We start from the raw sequence: 15287 nt of genomic DNA, 5'->3' as shown, positions 1-15287 counted from the left end.
TGCGGATTACTGCAACATTTTTTCAAACTGAGTGTTTTTGGTTTTACTATTCTCTTTTGTGTCTTCAGGTTTCTTGGTGGTGTGTGAACATGATCTTACAGACTTGTTCACTGTGCAAGTAGCCCATGTGTTCCTGTTTCCATAATTGTTCTCTTGTGTCTACAAGACTGGGGAGTTCCACCACTCCTCTTGGGCTATCTGCACAAAAGCTGTTCTACCCTGTATGCACACATGGATTTTTCCTCTCTGAACCCTGTTCACACAGGTTATATACAGATGATCAGGTTTTTAAATACATCAGATAGGGATTGCATACATTAGTTAGGACTGCTCTGATAAGGGTATACCGTGAAGATTGGTAGAGCAGCTTAGTATACATTTTTTGCAAAAAACGTATCAACCAAATACCCTGCTTTTTACATCTTTTACTAGCACTTGCGGATTACTGCAACATTTTTTCAAACTGAGTGTTTTTGGTTTTACTATTCTCTTTTGTGTCTTCAGGTTTCTTGGTGGTGTGTGAACATGATCTTACAGACTTGTTCACTGTGCAAGTAGCCCATGTGTTCCTGTTTCCATAATTGTTCTCTTGTGTCTACAAGACTGGGGAGTTCCACCACTCCTCTTGGGCTATCTGCACAAAAGCTGTTCTACCCTGTATGCACACATGGATTTTTCCTCTCTGAACCCTGTTCACACAGGTTATATACAGATGATCAGGTTTTTAAATACATCAGATAGGGATTGCATACATTAGTTAGGACTGCTCTGATAAGGGTATACCGTGAAGATTGGTAGAGCAGCTTAGTATACATTTTTTGCAAAAAACGTATCAACCAAATACCCTGCTTTTTACATCTTTTACTAGCACTTGCGGATTACTGCAACATTTTTTCAAACTGAGTGTTTTTGGTTTTACTATTCTCTTTTGTGTCTTCAGGTTTCTTGGTGGTGTGTGAACATGATCTTACAGACTTGTTCACTGTGCAAGTAGCCCATGTGTTCCTGTTTCCATAATTGTTCTCTTGTGTCTACAAGACTGGGGAGTTCCACCACTCCTCTTGGGCTATCTGCACAAAAGCTGTTCTACCCTGTATGCACACATGGATTTTTCCTCTCTGAACCCTGTTCACACAGGTTATATACAGATGATCAGGTTTTTAAATACATCAGATAGGGATTGCATACATTAGTTAGGACTGCTCTGATAAGGGTATACCGTGAAGATTGGTAGAGCAGCTTAGTATACATTTTTTGCAAAAAACGTATCAACCAAATACCCTGCTTTTTACATCTTTTACTAGCACTTGCGGATTACTGCAACATTTTTTCAAACTGAGTGTTTTTGGTTTTACTATTCTCTTTTGTGTCTTCAGGTTTCTTGGTGGTGTGTGAACATGATCTTACAGACTTGTTCACTGTGCAAGTAGCCCATGTGTTCCTGTTTCCATAATTGTAGTATACGGTGACAAATTCGCTTTAAGGTAGGACCTTATAGAAAAATGATACATACGATTTTAAAAACATTATTCACCTTTTACTCCATTCTTCATCCCATTTGCCAGAGGCAGGATGTTTTTCTTTACAAGTTCTAAAGGTCCAGGCCGATGTAAAATTTTTTCATTCAAATCTTCAGCCAAGCGAGCTTTCTTCTCTTTAAGCTGATCAGATTCAACTGCACCATCTATAATGTAGTATATATTGGTTTAGGTTAAGAAAATAAATTGGCATCAATGCAGAAATATTGATCAGTTAATGGACACAGAATGGTCAGTTTTTGGCAAGACAAAAGTTTTGTCGCCTGGTCATATAATGCACCCAATCCTAGTTTACATATCATCACCTGTGCTTAGTAAATGATCGATTAAATAGTGTGTGTGTATAAAATTAAACTCAGCACCCAAGACCTTCACTTGAACTGCAACTTGAGCTCTGACAACATGCCAAAAATCCACCCTGCGACCAAAGCCTGGATTATCAAGAGGCTGAAGACCAGATCCACTGCGGAGGTGGCAGGCACCTTTAATATGTCTCAGTGTCAAGTGAAAATAATTCAAAAAAGATTTGAAGAGACTGGAGATGTGTTTGACAAGCCCAGGTCCAGCAGACTTTGCAAGACAAATGCTTAGGAGGAATGTTTGTTGGTTAGAAAATCCAGTGCGAACCCCTCTTCCACTGCAGCAGAGCTCCAACAGGCCTGGTCACCTCAAGTCCCTGTGTCAACTAGAACAGTTTGTATGATTCTGTCTCAAAATGGCCTCCATGGTCAAATCAGTGCCCAGAAGCCAGCACTAAACAAAAGGCAAATAAAAAAATGTGTGGCATTTGCAAAATTTAACAGCCTGCTAAACAGATGGATGCTGGAAATGTGGCAGAAGGTGGATTTCTCTGATGAATCTTCAGTAGAATTACACCACAGCCACCGCAAACACTGCAGGAGACCTACTGGAGCCAGTATGGATCCAAAATGCACCCAGAAAACAGTTAAATTTGGTGGTGGAAAGATCATGGTCTGGGGTTACATTCAGTATGGGGGTGTGCAAAACATTTGCAAGGTGGAAGGCAATATCAATAGCCTAAAATACGAAGAAGTATTAGCTACCTCTTATATTCCAAATCATAAAAGGGGTCAAATTCTGCAGCAGGATGGTGCTCCATCTCATACATCCATCTCTACAACAAAGTTCCTCCAGGCAAACAAGATCAAGGTGCTCAAGGACTGGCCAGCCCAGTCACCAGACATGAACATCATTGAGCATGTTTTGGGTAGGATGAAAGATGAAGCTTGGAAGACAAAACCAAAGAATCTAGATGAACTCTGGGAGGCATGTAAGACTGCATTCTTTGCTATTCCTGATGACTTTATTAATAAATAGTATGAATTATTGTTGTACCGCATGGATGCAGTCCTTCAAGCTCATGGAAGTCACACAAAATATTAAATATGACTCTAATAGCACCACAAATTCATTCACAATGTTAGGCAACATATATTTGTATTTTAAGTTAATTATTTGTTTGAATATCACATTACTTTCTGTGGGCGACAAAACTTTTGTCTTGCCAAAATCTGACCATTCTGTGTCCATCAACTGATCAATATTTCTGCATTGATGCCAATTTATTTTCTTAACCTAAACCACATTTCGGAGGGTTTCAGCTTTCAAAAAAATAATTTATACAACCAATGGATTAATTTAACATCAGGTTATAAGCTTTTATTTACATAACATGGATAAGCGACATAACTTCTGTCAGGGAGTGTACATTGAAAGCTGTAGTTGAACAACTGGTTTTCCATGGCATACTGAAAAATATCTATTATGGAGTAAAGAATTGCAAGAAAGACTTGTGAAATAAATCATGACTTACTTGTCAGATAGAACTGTGGTATCCTCATGTATGTCATTAACTATAATTGTGAATTGATTTTAGATTATGTGAACATCAAAAGTTGGTCTTATTTCAGAATACAAAATTAAAATAATTAGAATTATTTCTGGACACCACTAAACATATACTATAAAAATACATAAAATTATTTAAAAATTATAGATTTTTTGAATCTATTACTTGTTTAGGGCAGTACATATGGAGCTTAAAACTTTTATAGAAATTATTTAGCCATTCAGCCATGTTCTCTAACTTGCATGTTCCACTTCAGAGCTCAATTATCAAGACATCACACACCCACCTCCCAAGTGTCATAAAAATAAATCTAACCTTCAGAAAAAGGCATTTTCATAGCAGCTACTTTGTGGGCTTTGTTCTGAGTCTTACACTTCATGAAATCCTCTGTCTGTAAAACAATTTAAGTAAAATGAATATAACATTTGTATTCTTAAATATTGCGTGCCATAGACTGGAAGATTTATCTCAAATCGGTCTGATGACTAAATATTCCTTTGTGTTAGGTTTGCAATGCATTATTATTTATTTAATGCACAGACTAATGTGAGAGAGTTGTTTGTGTGTCAAATGTCCCTAATGCCACCCTGTTAGCAAACCTACTGAACACCAACGGCAGTTATGGCAATGCCCTACATCTGACTTTTGTTTAATACTTGGCAAATCAAACAGGATGGGGCAAATTTATAGCCTCAGTATTCAAAACCTAGAAAATATCATAGAAATATATTAAAATATATTAAAATGAAAAGACACACTATCTATCCATGATTTATCTATACACTACAAATGTTCTAAATGATTTCTATTGGTGTCATGGCTGCCGATTGTTACAATTGTTGGTAGAGTTCTGTTCAAGTCTGTGAAATCATATCCTTGGACATGGACTTTACTGTTTAAGTAATGCGTTTTCTCTGGTTATCCATATCTTGTAGCTGGGGTGTGTGGGGTGCTGGAGGAGGCAGATATGCTGCAAAGTAGTTGCAGGGTGTTAGATCTAGCGATCATTGAGGTTAGTTTTGGAAGATACGGTATGCCTTGGTTTGCTGCAACTATAATTCCATACAAGTCTGTCTGGTCGACTTTCTAGGACTACACTCATACATGGCTCGAATCTTGTTCCTGTCTCTTTCACAGTCTTCAGGTGACCCAGTCTTACTACATGGTATAAAAAACAGTGTTTTGGAATTGCTTCACATTGCGCAAAATGCAGTTTCTATGCAGACCACATTTACCAAATTGATTCTGAAAGTTCCACTGTGCTATCACAAAAGATCCAATTGTTACAAATTCCAAACACCTAGAAAGATTTTTCTTGCTTCAATATCACCATGTTATATTACACTTAGTAAGCACCTTTTAAATTTGGCTCTTGAACAATGAAACTTGTGCTGTGATTGGTTGTCATTGGCATATTAACTAGTTTTTCATTGATTTTCAGTCACTAGCCATTTGCCAATGATGATACTTTGACTTCTGGCCTTTATTATGCACCATCCATTTTGAATCATCCTGTACTATGCTATTTTTTTAACTTTATTATGCATAGATATGTATAATAACATGTGATGGCTCACTATGTCTGAATCCACCACAACAAGCAAAAGATTTATTGTAGTTTTTAAAATCTTCTCCAGTCATAGCACGTTTCTGGTGTGTACATTTGCAGATATGCTGTGGATTTTCAGATTCATATGTTTATTGCAGATGCCTATTGCAGAATGAGTGTTACAAATTTACTGACACCACCTTTGCAAATGGTGATCTGATGGTGATGGTCTCTGGTAATCCCGTTTGTCACACATCCATGACGTCTGATGTGCTATAGCACTATAAACCCCAATCCTCCAAACTAATCTGATCCACAAACAACAATCTTATTATTTTAAGAAAAAAGCATGGGATCCAAGAAATATTGTTTATCCTTGCGGAGAGTGACATGTCAAGCATGCTGAGATGAGGAAACTTTTAAGCTGCAATGCTTCTCTGGGAAATATGCAAATTGTCTCTTCAGAGAGTAAGAGAACTAGAACTCTAGTGCCACCTATAGGAAGTAGAAATCCTAGTATTCAATGTCGACACATTAACGAGCCCTGTCACATGACTTAGGATAAAAGCCAAAACCAGAATCTCAATTTGCAGGTACGGTGTTTCTGAGTACTGCCCCTCACACAGCCAAACCAGTTATCACACTTTGTACTGATGAGGGGCAGTACCCTGAAACACAGTGTCTGCAAATTGAGATTCTGGTTTTGGCTTTTATCCCAAGTCATGTGGCAAGGCTCGTTAAAGTGTCCACATGACTTCTAAGATTGCCACTTCCTATAGGTGGCACTGGAGATCTAGTCCTCTTCCTCTCTGAAGAGACAATTTGCAAGAAAAAGTGTCTAACATTTATAGAACAGACCACACACTGACAAAAATGACACTTACTTTATTTTGTCCCAAAGTTCCATTTTGCTCTGCCAAATTTGTATGGGTTTTACTGACAGCTAGGAAAATATTAAAGTGTGTTAGTTGTTTCACTTCACAATATATTACAAAACTTTAGTTGTTCAAAAGATGAATGATAATGTGTTTATAAAAAGCAGTCAGCATTCACACCAGTCTATTGCAGACATTTAATGACCGCCAAATAGCTACAGGTGGGCCGATTGATGGATGCTTATTTGCCTGTTTAGACAGGCTGATTGCTTGCTATGCACATATAATGATAGATAAGGGGAACTTGTCATTAGATTCATACTGCACAGACAGTATAAATCAGAACCTGTGATTGCAGCCAGAAATGTTCTACCCTAAAACTATAATACATGTCAGAAAAAATATTGCTTAAAAATCCAACCTGGGACCATAAGTAGAGACCTGACTAATCTGATGCAGTCCCTGGCTGGCTTCTCCCTGCCCTACTCCAGGTGATTGACAAGTCATTATCTTTAACACAGGGTTATGTGCTGCCAAGAATGATAATTTTTTAACAAACTTAAAAATCATTTTACCCCATGAACAAAAGTTTTAATTAGTTGTTGGGTGATTTTCAGCCTGTTTAGCTACACACGTGGTCACAACTGTTGGTACCCCTCGGTTAATGACAGAAAACCCCACAATGGTTACAGAAATAACTTGAATCTGACAAAAGTAATAATAAATTAAAATTCTATGAAAATGAGCAAATGAAAGTCAGACATTGCTTTTCAACCATGCTTCCATAGAATTTTTAAAAACTAAAACTCAGAAAATAGGCCTGGACAGGAATGATGGTACCCCTAAAAATAATGTGACAAAAGGGACATGTTAAATTACCACAGAAAAAAAAGATAAATTAAGCTCACCCTTAAGATGAATTTCCTTATGAGTCCAGGAAATATTGAGCACAGGTTTGCGCCTCTGCCAGATGCCTAGAGATGCACATGTGGAAAAAAGGAATCCATCTCCAAGAGATAAAATCACTTACCGTATATACTCGAGTATAAGCCGACCCGAGTATAAGCCGACCCCCCTAATTTTGCCACAAAAAACTGGGAAAACTTATTGACTCGAGTATAAGCCTAGGGTGGAAATGCAGCATTTACCGGTGAATTTCAAAAATAAAAATAGATCATTATTTCCCCATAGCTGTGCCATATAGTGCTCTGCACCGTTCATATTTCCCCATAGGTGTGAACCATATAGTGCTCTGCACCGTTCATATTTCCCCATAGGTGTGAACCATATAGTGCTCTGCACCGTTCATTGTGCCCCCTAGCTGTGCCATATACGGTGCTCTGCACCGTTCACTGTGCCCCATAGATGTGCCATATACGGTGCTCTGCACCGTTCACTGTGCCCCATAGCTGTGCCATATACGGTGCTCTGCACCGTTCACTGTGCCCCATAGCTGTGCTGTGCCATATACGGTGCTCTGCACCGTTCACTGTGCCCCATAGCTGTGCCATATACGGTGCTCTGCACCGTTCACTGTGCCCCATAGATGTGCCATATACGGTGCTCTGCACCGTTCACTGTGCCCCATAGATGTGCCATATACGGTGCTCTGCACCGTTCACTGTGCCCCATAGCTGTGCTGTGCCATATGCGGTGCTCTGCACCGTTCACTGTGCCCCATAGCTGTGCTGTGCCATATGCGGTGCTCTGCACCGTTCACTGTGCCCCATAGCTGTGCTGTGCCATATGCGGTGCTCTGCACCGTTCACTGTGCCCCATAGCTGTGCTGTGCCATATGCGGTGCTCTGCACCGTTCACTGTGCCCCATAGCTGTGCTGTGCCATATGCGGTGCTCTGCACCGTTCACTGTGCCCCATAGCTGTGCTGTGCCATATGCGGTGCTCTGCACCGTTCACTGTGCCCCATAGCTGTGCTGTGCCATATGCGGTGCTCTGCACCGTTCACTGTGCCCCATAGCTGTGCTGTGCCATATGCGGTGCTCTGCACCGTTCACTGTGCCCCATAGCTGTGCTGTGCCATATACGGTGCTCTGCACCGTTCACTGTGCCCCATAGCTGTGCTGTGCCATATACGGTGCTCTGCACCGTTCACTGTGCCCCATAGCTGTGCTGTGCCATATACGGTGCTCTGCACCGTTCACTGTGCCCCATAGCTGTGCTGTGCCATATACGGTGCTCTGCACCGTTCACTGTGCCCCATAGCTGTGCTGTGCCATATACGGTGCTCTGCACCGTTCACTGTGCCCCATAGCTGTGCTGTGCCATATACGGTGCTCTGCACCGTTCACTGTGCCCCATAGCTGTGCTGTGCCATATACGGTGCTCTGCACCGTTCACTGTGCCCCATAGCTGTGCTGTGCCATATACGGTGCTCTGCACCGTTCACTGTGCCCCATAGCTGTGCTGTGCCATATACGGTGCTCTGCACCGTTCACTGTGCCCCATAGCTGTGCTGTGCCATATACGGTGCTCTGCACCGTTCACTGTGCCCCATAGCTGTGCTGTGCCATATACGGTGCTCTGCACCGTTCACTGTGCCCCATAGCTGTGCTGTGCCATATACGGTGCTCTGCACCGTTCACTGTGCCCCATAGCTGTGCTGTGCCATATACGGTGCTCTGCACCGTTCACTGTGCCCCATAGCTGTGCTGTGCCATATACGGTGCTCTGCACCGTTCACTGTGCCCCATAGCTGTGCTGTGCCATATACGGTGCTCTGCACCGTTCACTGTGCCCCATAGCTGTGCTGTGCCATATACGGTGCTCTGCACCGTTCACTGTGCCCCATAGCTGTGCTGTGCCATATACGGTGCTCTGCACCGTTCACTGTGCCCCATAGATGTTCCACATAAATTTGTGCCGCCGCTGCCGCAATAAAGAAAAAAAAACACATACTCACCTCCCTTGATTGCAGCTCCCGGCGTCTCGTTCCGGCGCCTCCATCTTCCCGGCGTCTCTGCTCTGACTGATCAGGCAGAGGGCGCCGCGCACACTATATGCGTCATCGCGCCCTCTGCCTGAACAGTCAGAGAGCAGAGACGCCGGGAAGATGGATCGGCGCCCGGCGGCTGGAACGAGGACAGGTGAATATGCTATACTCACCTAGTCCTGGCGATCCTCGCGCTGTCCCCTCCTGTCTTCGGTGCCGCAGCTTCTTTCTCTATCAGCGGTCACCGGCACCGCTGATTAGAGAAATGAATAAGCGGCTCCGCCCCTATGGGAGGTGGAACCGCTTATTCATTTCTGTAATGAGCGGTCCCACGTGACCGCTGAAGAGAGGAAGAAACTGCAGCGCCGAAGCCCGTGGGACGGCAGGGACAGCGCGAGGATCGCTGGGACTAGGTAAGTATGCCTCAGCGCCCTCACCCCCTCACCCGCCGACCCCACCGCTACCGTGACTCGAGTATAAGCCGAGGGGGGCACTTTCAGCCCTAAAATTTGGGCTGAAAATCTCGGCTTATACTCGAGTATATACGGTAACTTTAATAGTATTCATTTAAAATAGAAATAGGCTATAAGACATACAAAACCGGATATATCGGAAGGAGAGTGCCTGTATAATCTGTATGCGGTTTCAAACACACAAGTGCTCTTAGTCTCAGTGTATCTGGTTTTTGTATGTCTTACAGCCTAGTGATTTTATCTCTTGGAGCTGGATTCCCTTTTTTTCCAAATGTACCTATTGACTCACGGTGTGTCTACTAACTAGCATCACAGGTGTCTACAATCTTGGGATCAGTGAGTGGGCCTCTATATAAGGCTACAGATACTCACCGTGCTGTTTGGTGACATGGTGTGTATCACACTCAACATGGACCAGAGGAAGCGAAGGAAAGAGTTGTCTCAGGAGATTAGAAGGAAAATTATAGACAAACATGTTAAAGGTAAAAGTTATAAGACCATCTCCAAGCTGCTTGATGTTCCTGTGACTAGACTACAGTTGCGTATATTATTCAGAAATTTAAGATCCATTGGACTGTAGCCAACCTCCCTTGACGTGCGCGCAGTGTCAAAATTGATGACAAATCAAAGAGACGGATAATACGAATGGTAACAAAAGAGCCCAGAAAAACGTCTGCACAGATTAAAGGGGGACTTCAAGCTCAAGGCACATCAGTGTCAGATTGCACCATCCGTCATTTTATGAGCCAAAGTGGACTTCGTGGGAGACAACCAAGGAGGACACCATTGTTGAAAAAAATCATAAAAAAGCCAGGCTGGAATTTGCCAAACTATATGTCGACAAGCCACATAGCTTCTGGGAGAATGTCCTGTGGACAGATGAGACAAAAATAGAACTTTTTTGCAAGGCACCTCAGCTCTAGGTTCATAGACAGAAAAATGAAGCATATCAAGAAAAGAACACTGTCCTTACTGTGAAACATGCAGTACGCTCTGTTATGTTCTGGGGCTGCTTGGCTGCATCTGGTACAGGGTGACTAGAATCTGTGCAGGGTACAATGAAATCTCAAGACTATCAAGGGATTCTAGAGAGAAATGTGCTGCCCAGTGTCAGAAAGCTTGGTATAAGTCGCAGGTCATGGGTCTTGCAACAGGATAATGACCAAAAACACAGCTAAAAACACCCAAGAATGGCTAAGAGGAAAACATTGGACTTTACTGAAGTGGCTTTCTATGAGACCTGACCTAAATCCTATAGAGCATCTTTGGAGAGAGCAGAAACCTGCCGTCTGGAGAAGGCAACCTTCAAACACGAGACAACTGGAGCAGTTTGCTCTTGAGGTGTGGCCCAAAATACCTGTCGAGAGGTGCAGAAGTCTCTTTGACAGTTACAGGAATCGTTTGATTGCAGTGATTGCCTCAAAAGGTTGTGTAACAAAATACTAAGTTAAGAATACCATCATTTCTGTCCAGGCCTATTTCATGAGTTTTATTTTTTTTTTAAATTCTGTGGAAGCATGGTTGAAAAGCAATGTCTGACATTCATTTGTTCATTTTCATAGATTTTTTATTTATTATTACTTTTGTCAGATTCAAGTTATTTCTGTGACCATTGTGGGTTTTTCTTTCATTATACGAGGGGTACCAACAATTTTGACTGTGTGTATGCCTATCGTAGGGAAACGAGTTTTCATTTGATTTTAATTTCAGGTTTATTGGCACGTGTAAATGCACCTTAGATGTTGTCCTCATATGTCCAGCATAAAAATCTTTGTAAAAGCTAAGACTGAAAAAAAAAAATTTCTTTGGCCCCTTTTCACCGTAATAATGTACTGTAGTTGTCGCCAGGTTACTACATGTGAAAATCACTTAAAGTGAATCTGTCATCAAGATTTTGCTAAGTAAACTACAGACAGTGTTAGATTGGCACTGTTTCACTGATTAAAATGATACCTGGAATGACAAAATCCATCTTGTGATTCTTGCTTAATCTGTGTTAGAAGCTTTCAGTTAATGAGATACTTGCGCTTTGGGGCAAGCCTGTGGGCAACTCTTTTTTTTGTGCTCTGGCCTCATCTAGCAGCACATGTGCAGTAGCATCTATTGCTTGCTGATAGATTCTACTTTGCATGCATTGCCACCATTTTGTTGGGACCAATTTTTTTTCTCCAAGAAAATGGCAGCAGTGCATGCGCAGTAGCATCTATTGGCAAGTGATGCTCTCAATCAGCACAATCGCCACCCTCCAGTGGACTGTATATATAATGTAATCCGGAATATATCTCAGTGTACCAGAAGGCAGAGGAGATTTGAACATAACCCAGAGGAGGGAGACACATCAAGGGTTATGTTCAAATGTCCACTGTCTTTTGGTACACTGAGATATATTCTAGATGACATTATATATTTTACATAATCACTATCATATATTATATGACTAAACTGATTTGGCTCTGTGTTTGGACAGATACAAAGATAGATGTGACTCTTGGATAGACCCAGCACTGGCTTTTTGAACCCCATCTATAATGTAGATCTTCTGTGAAAGAAGAAATTGAATACAGAAATACCAAAGTCATGACTAGATAATAATTTTTCATGGAATTAAATAATTCTGAAATTCTTAAGATTTTGGACAGAATGTTATCATTAATGTTCTTATTTATGAGCATCTTTATCAGTATTATAATTTCTGATGTACAGACATCCTTGAAAAAGGCATAATTGCCAAAACGTTGTATCTGAATTTTCTGTTATTCTCATGTGTCGGCTGTAAATAAAATTTCACCTTACTTCACCTTTACTCAAAGTTTCTTACCGTTTTAGTTTATTATTAATGTATTCTTCTTCAGTGCACCAACTGTAATCTATAAGTAGCGCAATACGTCTGATTTTTGATATACAGAATTTAATCAGTGTAACAGCGCCAACCTGGCAAAGCCTGTAGCATACATAGCAAAATCCTGATGACAGGTTTGCAATAATGTTCTGCCATCATTGCCATACATACTATATGCCTTAAGATTATCATAGAGTCTTAAAGGTAACATGTCAGGAAAAATAATGCTACTAACCTGCTAGTATGGGGTTGATCTGCAGGTTACCAATGTTCTGGCACTATGCAGCACCCACACTGAGAGCCCCACTGCCAGAAGGAAATTAACTTTATTCTCCCTGGCAGGCTTTCTATTTCAGTGACGGGTGACATCTATACAGTTTCTATCACCGTTCTGTGCATAGAGGGTGGTGGCTGTAACAGAGCCCCTGGCACTGATTGACAGCTGGCTTTAATGCTGATCTCTAAGGGCTCATACTCACACCGGGTGCGGTGTCGAGGATTGACGTGCGAGACTCATCCGAGTTTCTCGCATGTGAGTATGAGCCCTCATACTGAGCATACTGTAAGTCAGAGCTGGGACACGATTACAGCCACAGTCCTCTATACACTGAGCAGTGACTGAAACCATGCCGGCACCACCCCTGTAACTGAAATAGTGATCCTGCCGAAAAGAATAAATTTAATTTCCTTGGGTAGCGGGGGTGCTCAGTGCAGGTGCCACATGGTGTCAGAAAACTATTAGGGTATGTTTCCACATGGGCATTTTCTGCAGATTGGACACTGTGTACAGCCGCAATTTCCAATCTGTAGCATACAGATGTTACAGCATAGTGGATGGGAAATTATGAAATCCCATATCTAATATGCATACAGAGACGCAGGTGACAAACCTGCGTATACGCACCTGCGGTGCATCTTTATAGACCGCAGCGTGTCTATAAATAGCACCGTTCTATGTATAGGATGCGGTGATTCCACGTGTGTTCAATGAAACACCGGGCGTACAAAAGCCAGCAGCGCTTTGGACGGGGCGGGTGTCCGCTGTGTCCAAAGGATTTAGAATACGCCACGTGGAAACATACCCTACACCTGTAGATTAACCACTCATTTACAGGTTAATAGTGTAATTTTACATGACAGGTTCCCTTTAGAGAGAATTTGTCACCATGCGAGGATAGACAGAGCTTTTGAATATCACGGACTACATAGCTGCAGGTTTACTAGTCATTTCAGTGATTGTCTCCTGCTAATAAAAAAAACTGTTTTTACAAAATTACAGCAAACAGCCAAGTAAGTGATATCCCACGTGAATCACATTCTCGATCTTACACTATGGTGCTCTCAGATAAGGTATATAAACCTGGTGACAGATTTTATTTAAAACCAGTTTTACATGTGTGCTACAATCATAATTCTGCTCTATCACTATGACAAGAATTCCTGCCCTGAGGGTTTAATCACCCAAAATAAGTCAAATATACCATCTGTTGAGTTCATTGGAGTATTTATGATATATACTGAATATGGTCATCATTGGCACATATGAGAATTCTAATACATTATTTATTTTTAATTATAACTATCAAGGTCAACAGCAACCTAACCTACATGGCATCAGGTTCCGTTCCGACATTTGTTCTTGTGAGCGACGATGCTGCATTCGCAATTGAAGAACTGAAAAAAATATTAATGAAGATTAGCTGATAGCATTGAACTTTTTATAAATCAGTAATCTTGTGCTTATCATGGACCTTCGTTCATGGATTTTACCATTTTGTAACACTTTTTAAATGTGTCTGTCTCTCTGAGTTACAATACGCATAAATCCTTTGGCTCAAATTCACAGCACTTTTTAGGAATGCACTAACACTTTTATGATTAGATTGTGTTTTTTTAAACTAATGCCTGTAATGTCATGGAAGAATTGCATTTTTTTGCTAAACCACCACATTTTGCGTTGTTCACAGCAAATGCTAAATTTAATTAAAATGTATAAATGAATCCAAGTGCCTGGTAGGGCTTTCAGGTCCTTGTACTTTTGCATTAATTGCTAACTATTCTTGAGCGAGTCTCAACCAAGTATTAGCGGTGCGCGGATGCGATGCTCAGATCCATGCCCTGCATGTTGCAAAGCTTAAGAAAGATGCAGGGATTGCCTGCCATACACGAGTAAACTGTAACCATGTTTATTGGCGGTATTACAGCCACGAAACATGCGGGGCAGGGATCCAAGCATCGCATCTGAGGATCGGCAATAATTGGTTGAGAGACTCGATCATCACTCATCACTCACTCATCACTCATCACTATTGCTAACCTCTCTCTCAACCATCTTTGTGAATATCATAGGATTTTCCTTCTGCTCGTCCAGTTTCAGTGCAAGGTTATATGTTCCCTAGATATGTATTAAGTAGCATTAATAGAATCCAAATGAAACACAGAAATTACATCTGAAGCTTATAGATTACAGAAAATCTGTCTGATTTTCTGCTAATTTAAATGTGGGAAAACACATTTAAAAATAGCAGTATTCACCAAGAACTGGTGATGGGCGAGCACTAAAATGCTCGGGTGCTCGTTGCTCGGGTCGAGAAAATTGGAATACTCGGCCAGAACAACGAGCCCAATGTAAGTCTATGGGAGACCAGAGTATTTTTACCACGATCCCCGGGGGAACTTTTAACCCCTTTACCCCTAAGGGTGGTTTGCACGTTAATGACCGGGCCAATTTTTTCCTCCACTGAACAAAGCTGAGCCTCAATTTTCATCCTGTTTCGGATATTAAACTGCATTTGGCCTACTTGTTTGTTTGGGCCTACTAACGGTGTCTGCCGCTCCTTGCTTTTCTCCTCCACTGAACAAAGCTGAGCCTCAATTTTCATCCTGTTTCGGATATTAAACTGCATTTGGCCTACTTGTTTGGTTGGGCCTACTAACGGTGTCTGCCGCTCTTTGCTTATCCCCTTCACTGAACAAAGCTGAGCCTCAATTTTCATCCTGATTCGGATATTAAACTGCATTTGGCCTACTTGTTTGGTTGGGCCTACTAACGGTGTCTGCCGCTCTTTGCTTTTCCCCTTCACTGAACAAAGCTGAGCCTCAATTTTCATCCTGTTTCGGATATTAAACTGCATTTGGCCTACTTGTTTGGTTGGGGCTACTAACGCTGTCTGCCGCTCATTGCTTTTCTCCTC

General features: G+C 41.6%; 1 protein-coding gene across 1 annotated transcript in view; it reads right to left on the bottom strand.

Annotated features, from left to right (window-relative positions):
* The window catches only part of LOC138652296 (myocardin-like), a 187311-nt gene that overhangs the window by 48470 nt on the left and 123554 nt on the right, over positions 1–15287 (bottom strand). Inside the window, exons 2-5 of the mRNA XM_069743083.1 lie at positions 13702–13767; positions 5842–5900; positions 3724–3799; positions 1535–1684 (exon numbers count right to left, since the gene is read on the bottom strand). Coding sequence (XP_069599184.1) covers positions 1535–1684; positions 3724–3799; positions 5842–5900; positions 13702–13767 — 351 coding nt within the window. The remainder of the gene's footprint in view (positions 1–1534; positions 1685–3723; positions 3800–5841; positions 5901–13701; positions 13768–15287) is intronic.

This window comes from Ranitomeya imitator, chromosome 10 (assembly GCF_032444005.1).
Source record: "Ranitomeya imitator isolate aRanImi1 chromosome 10, aRanImi1.pri, whole genome shotgun sequence".
Taxonomy (NCBI): domain Eukaryota; kingdom Metazoa; phylum Chordata; class Amphibia; order Anura; family Dendrobatidae; genus Ranitomeya; species Ranitomeya imitator.
The sequence above is the reverse complement of the archived record's forward strand: the minus strand, read 5'-3'. Positions and strand labels throughout refer to the sequence as shown.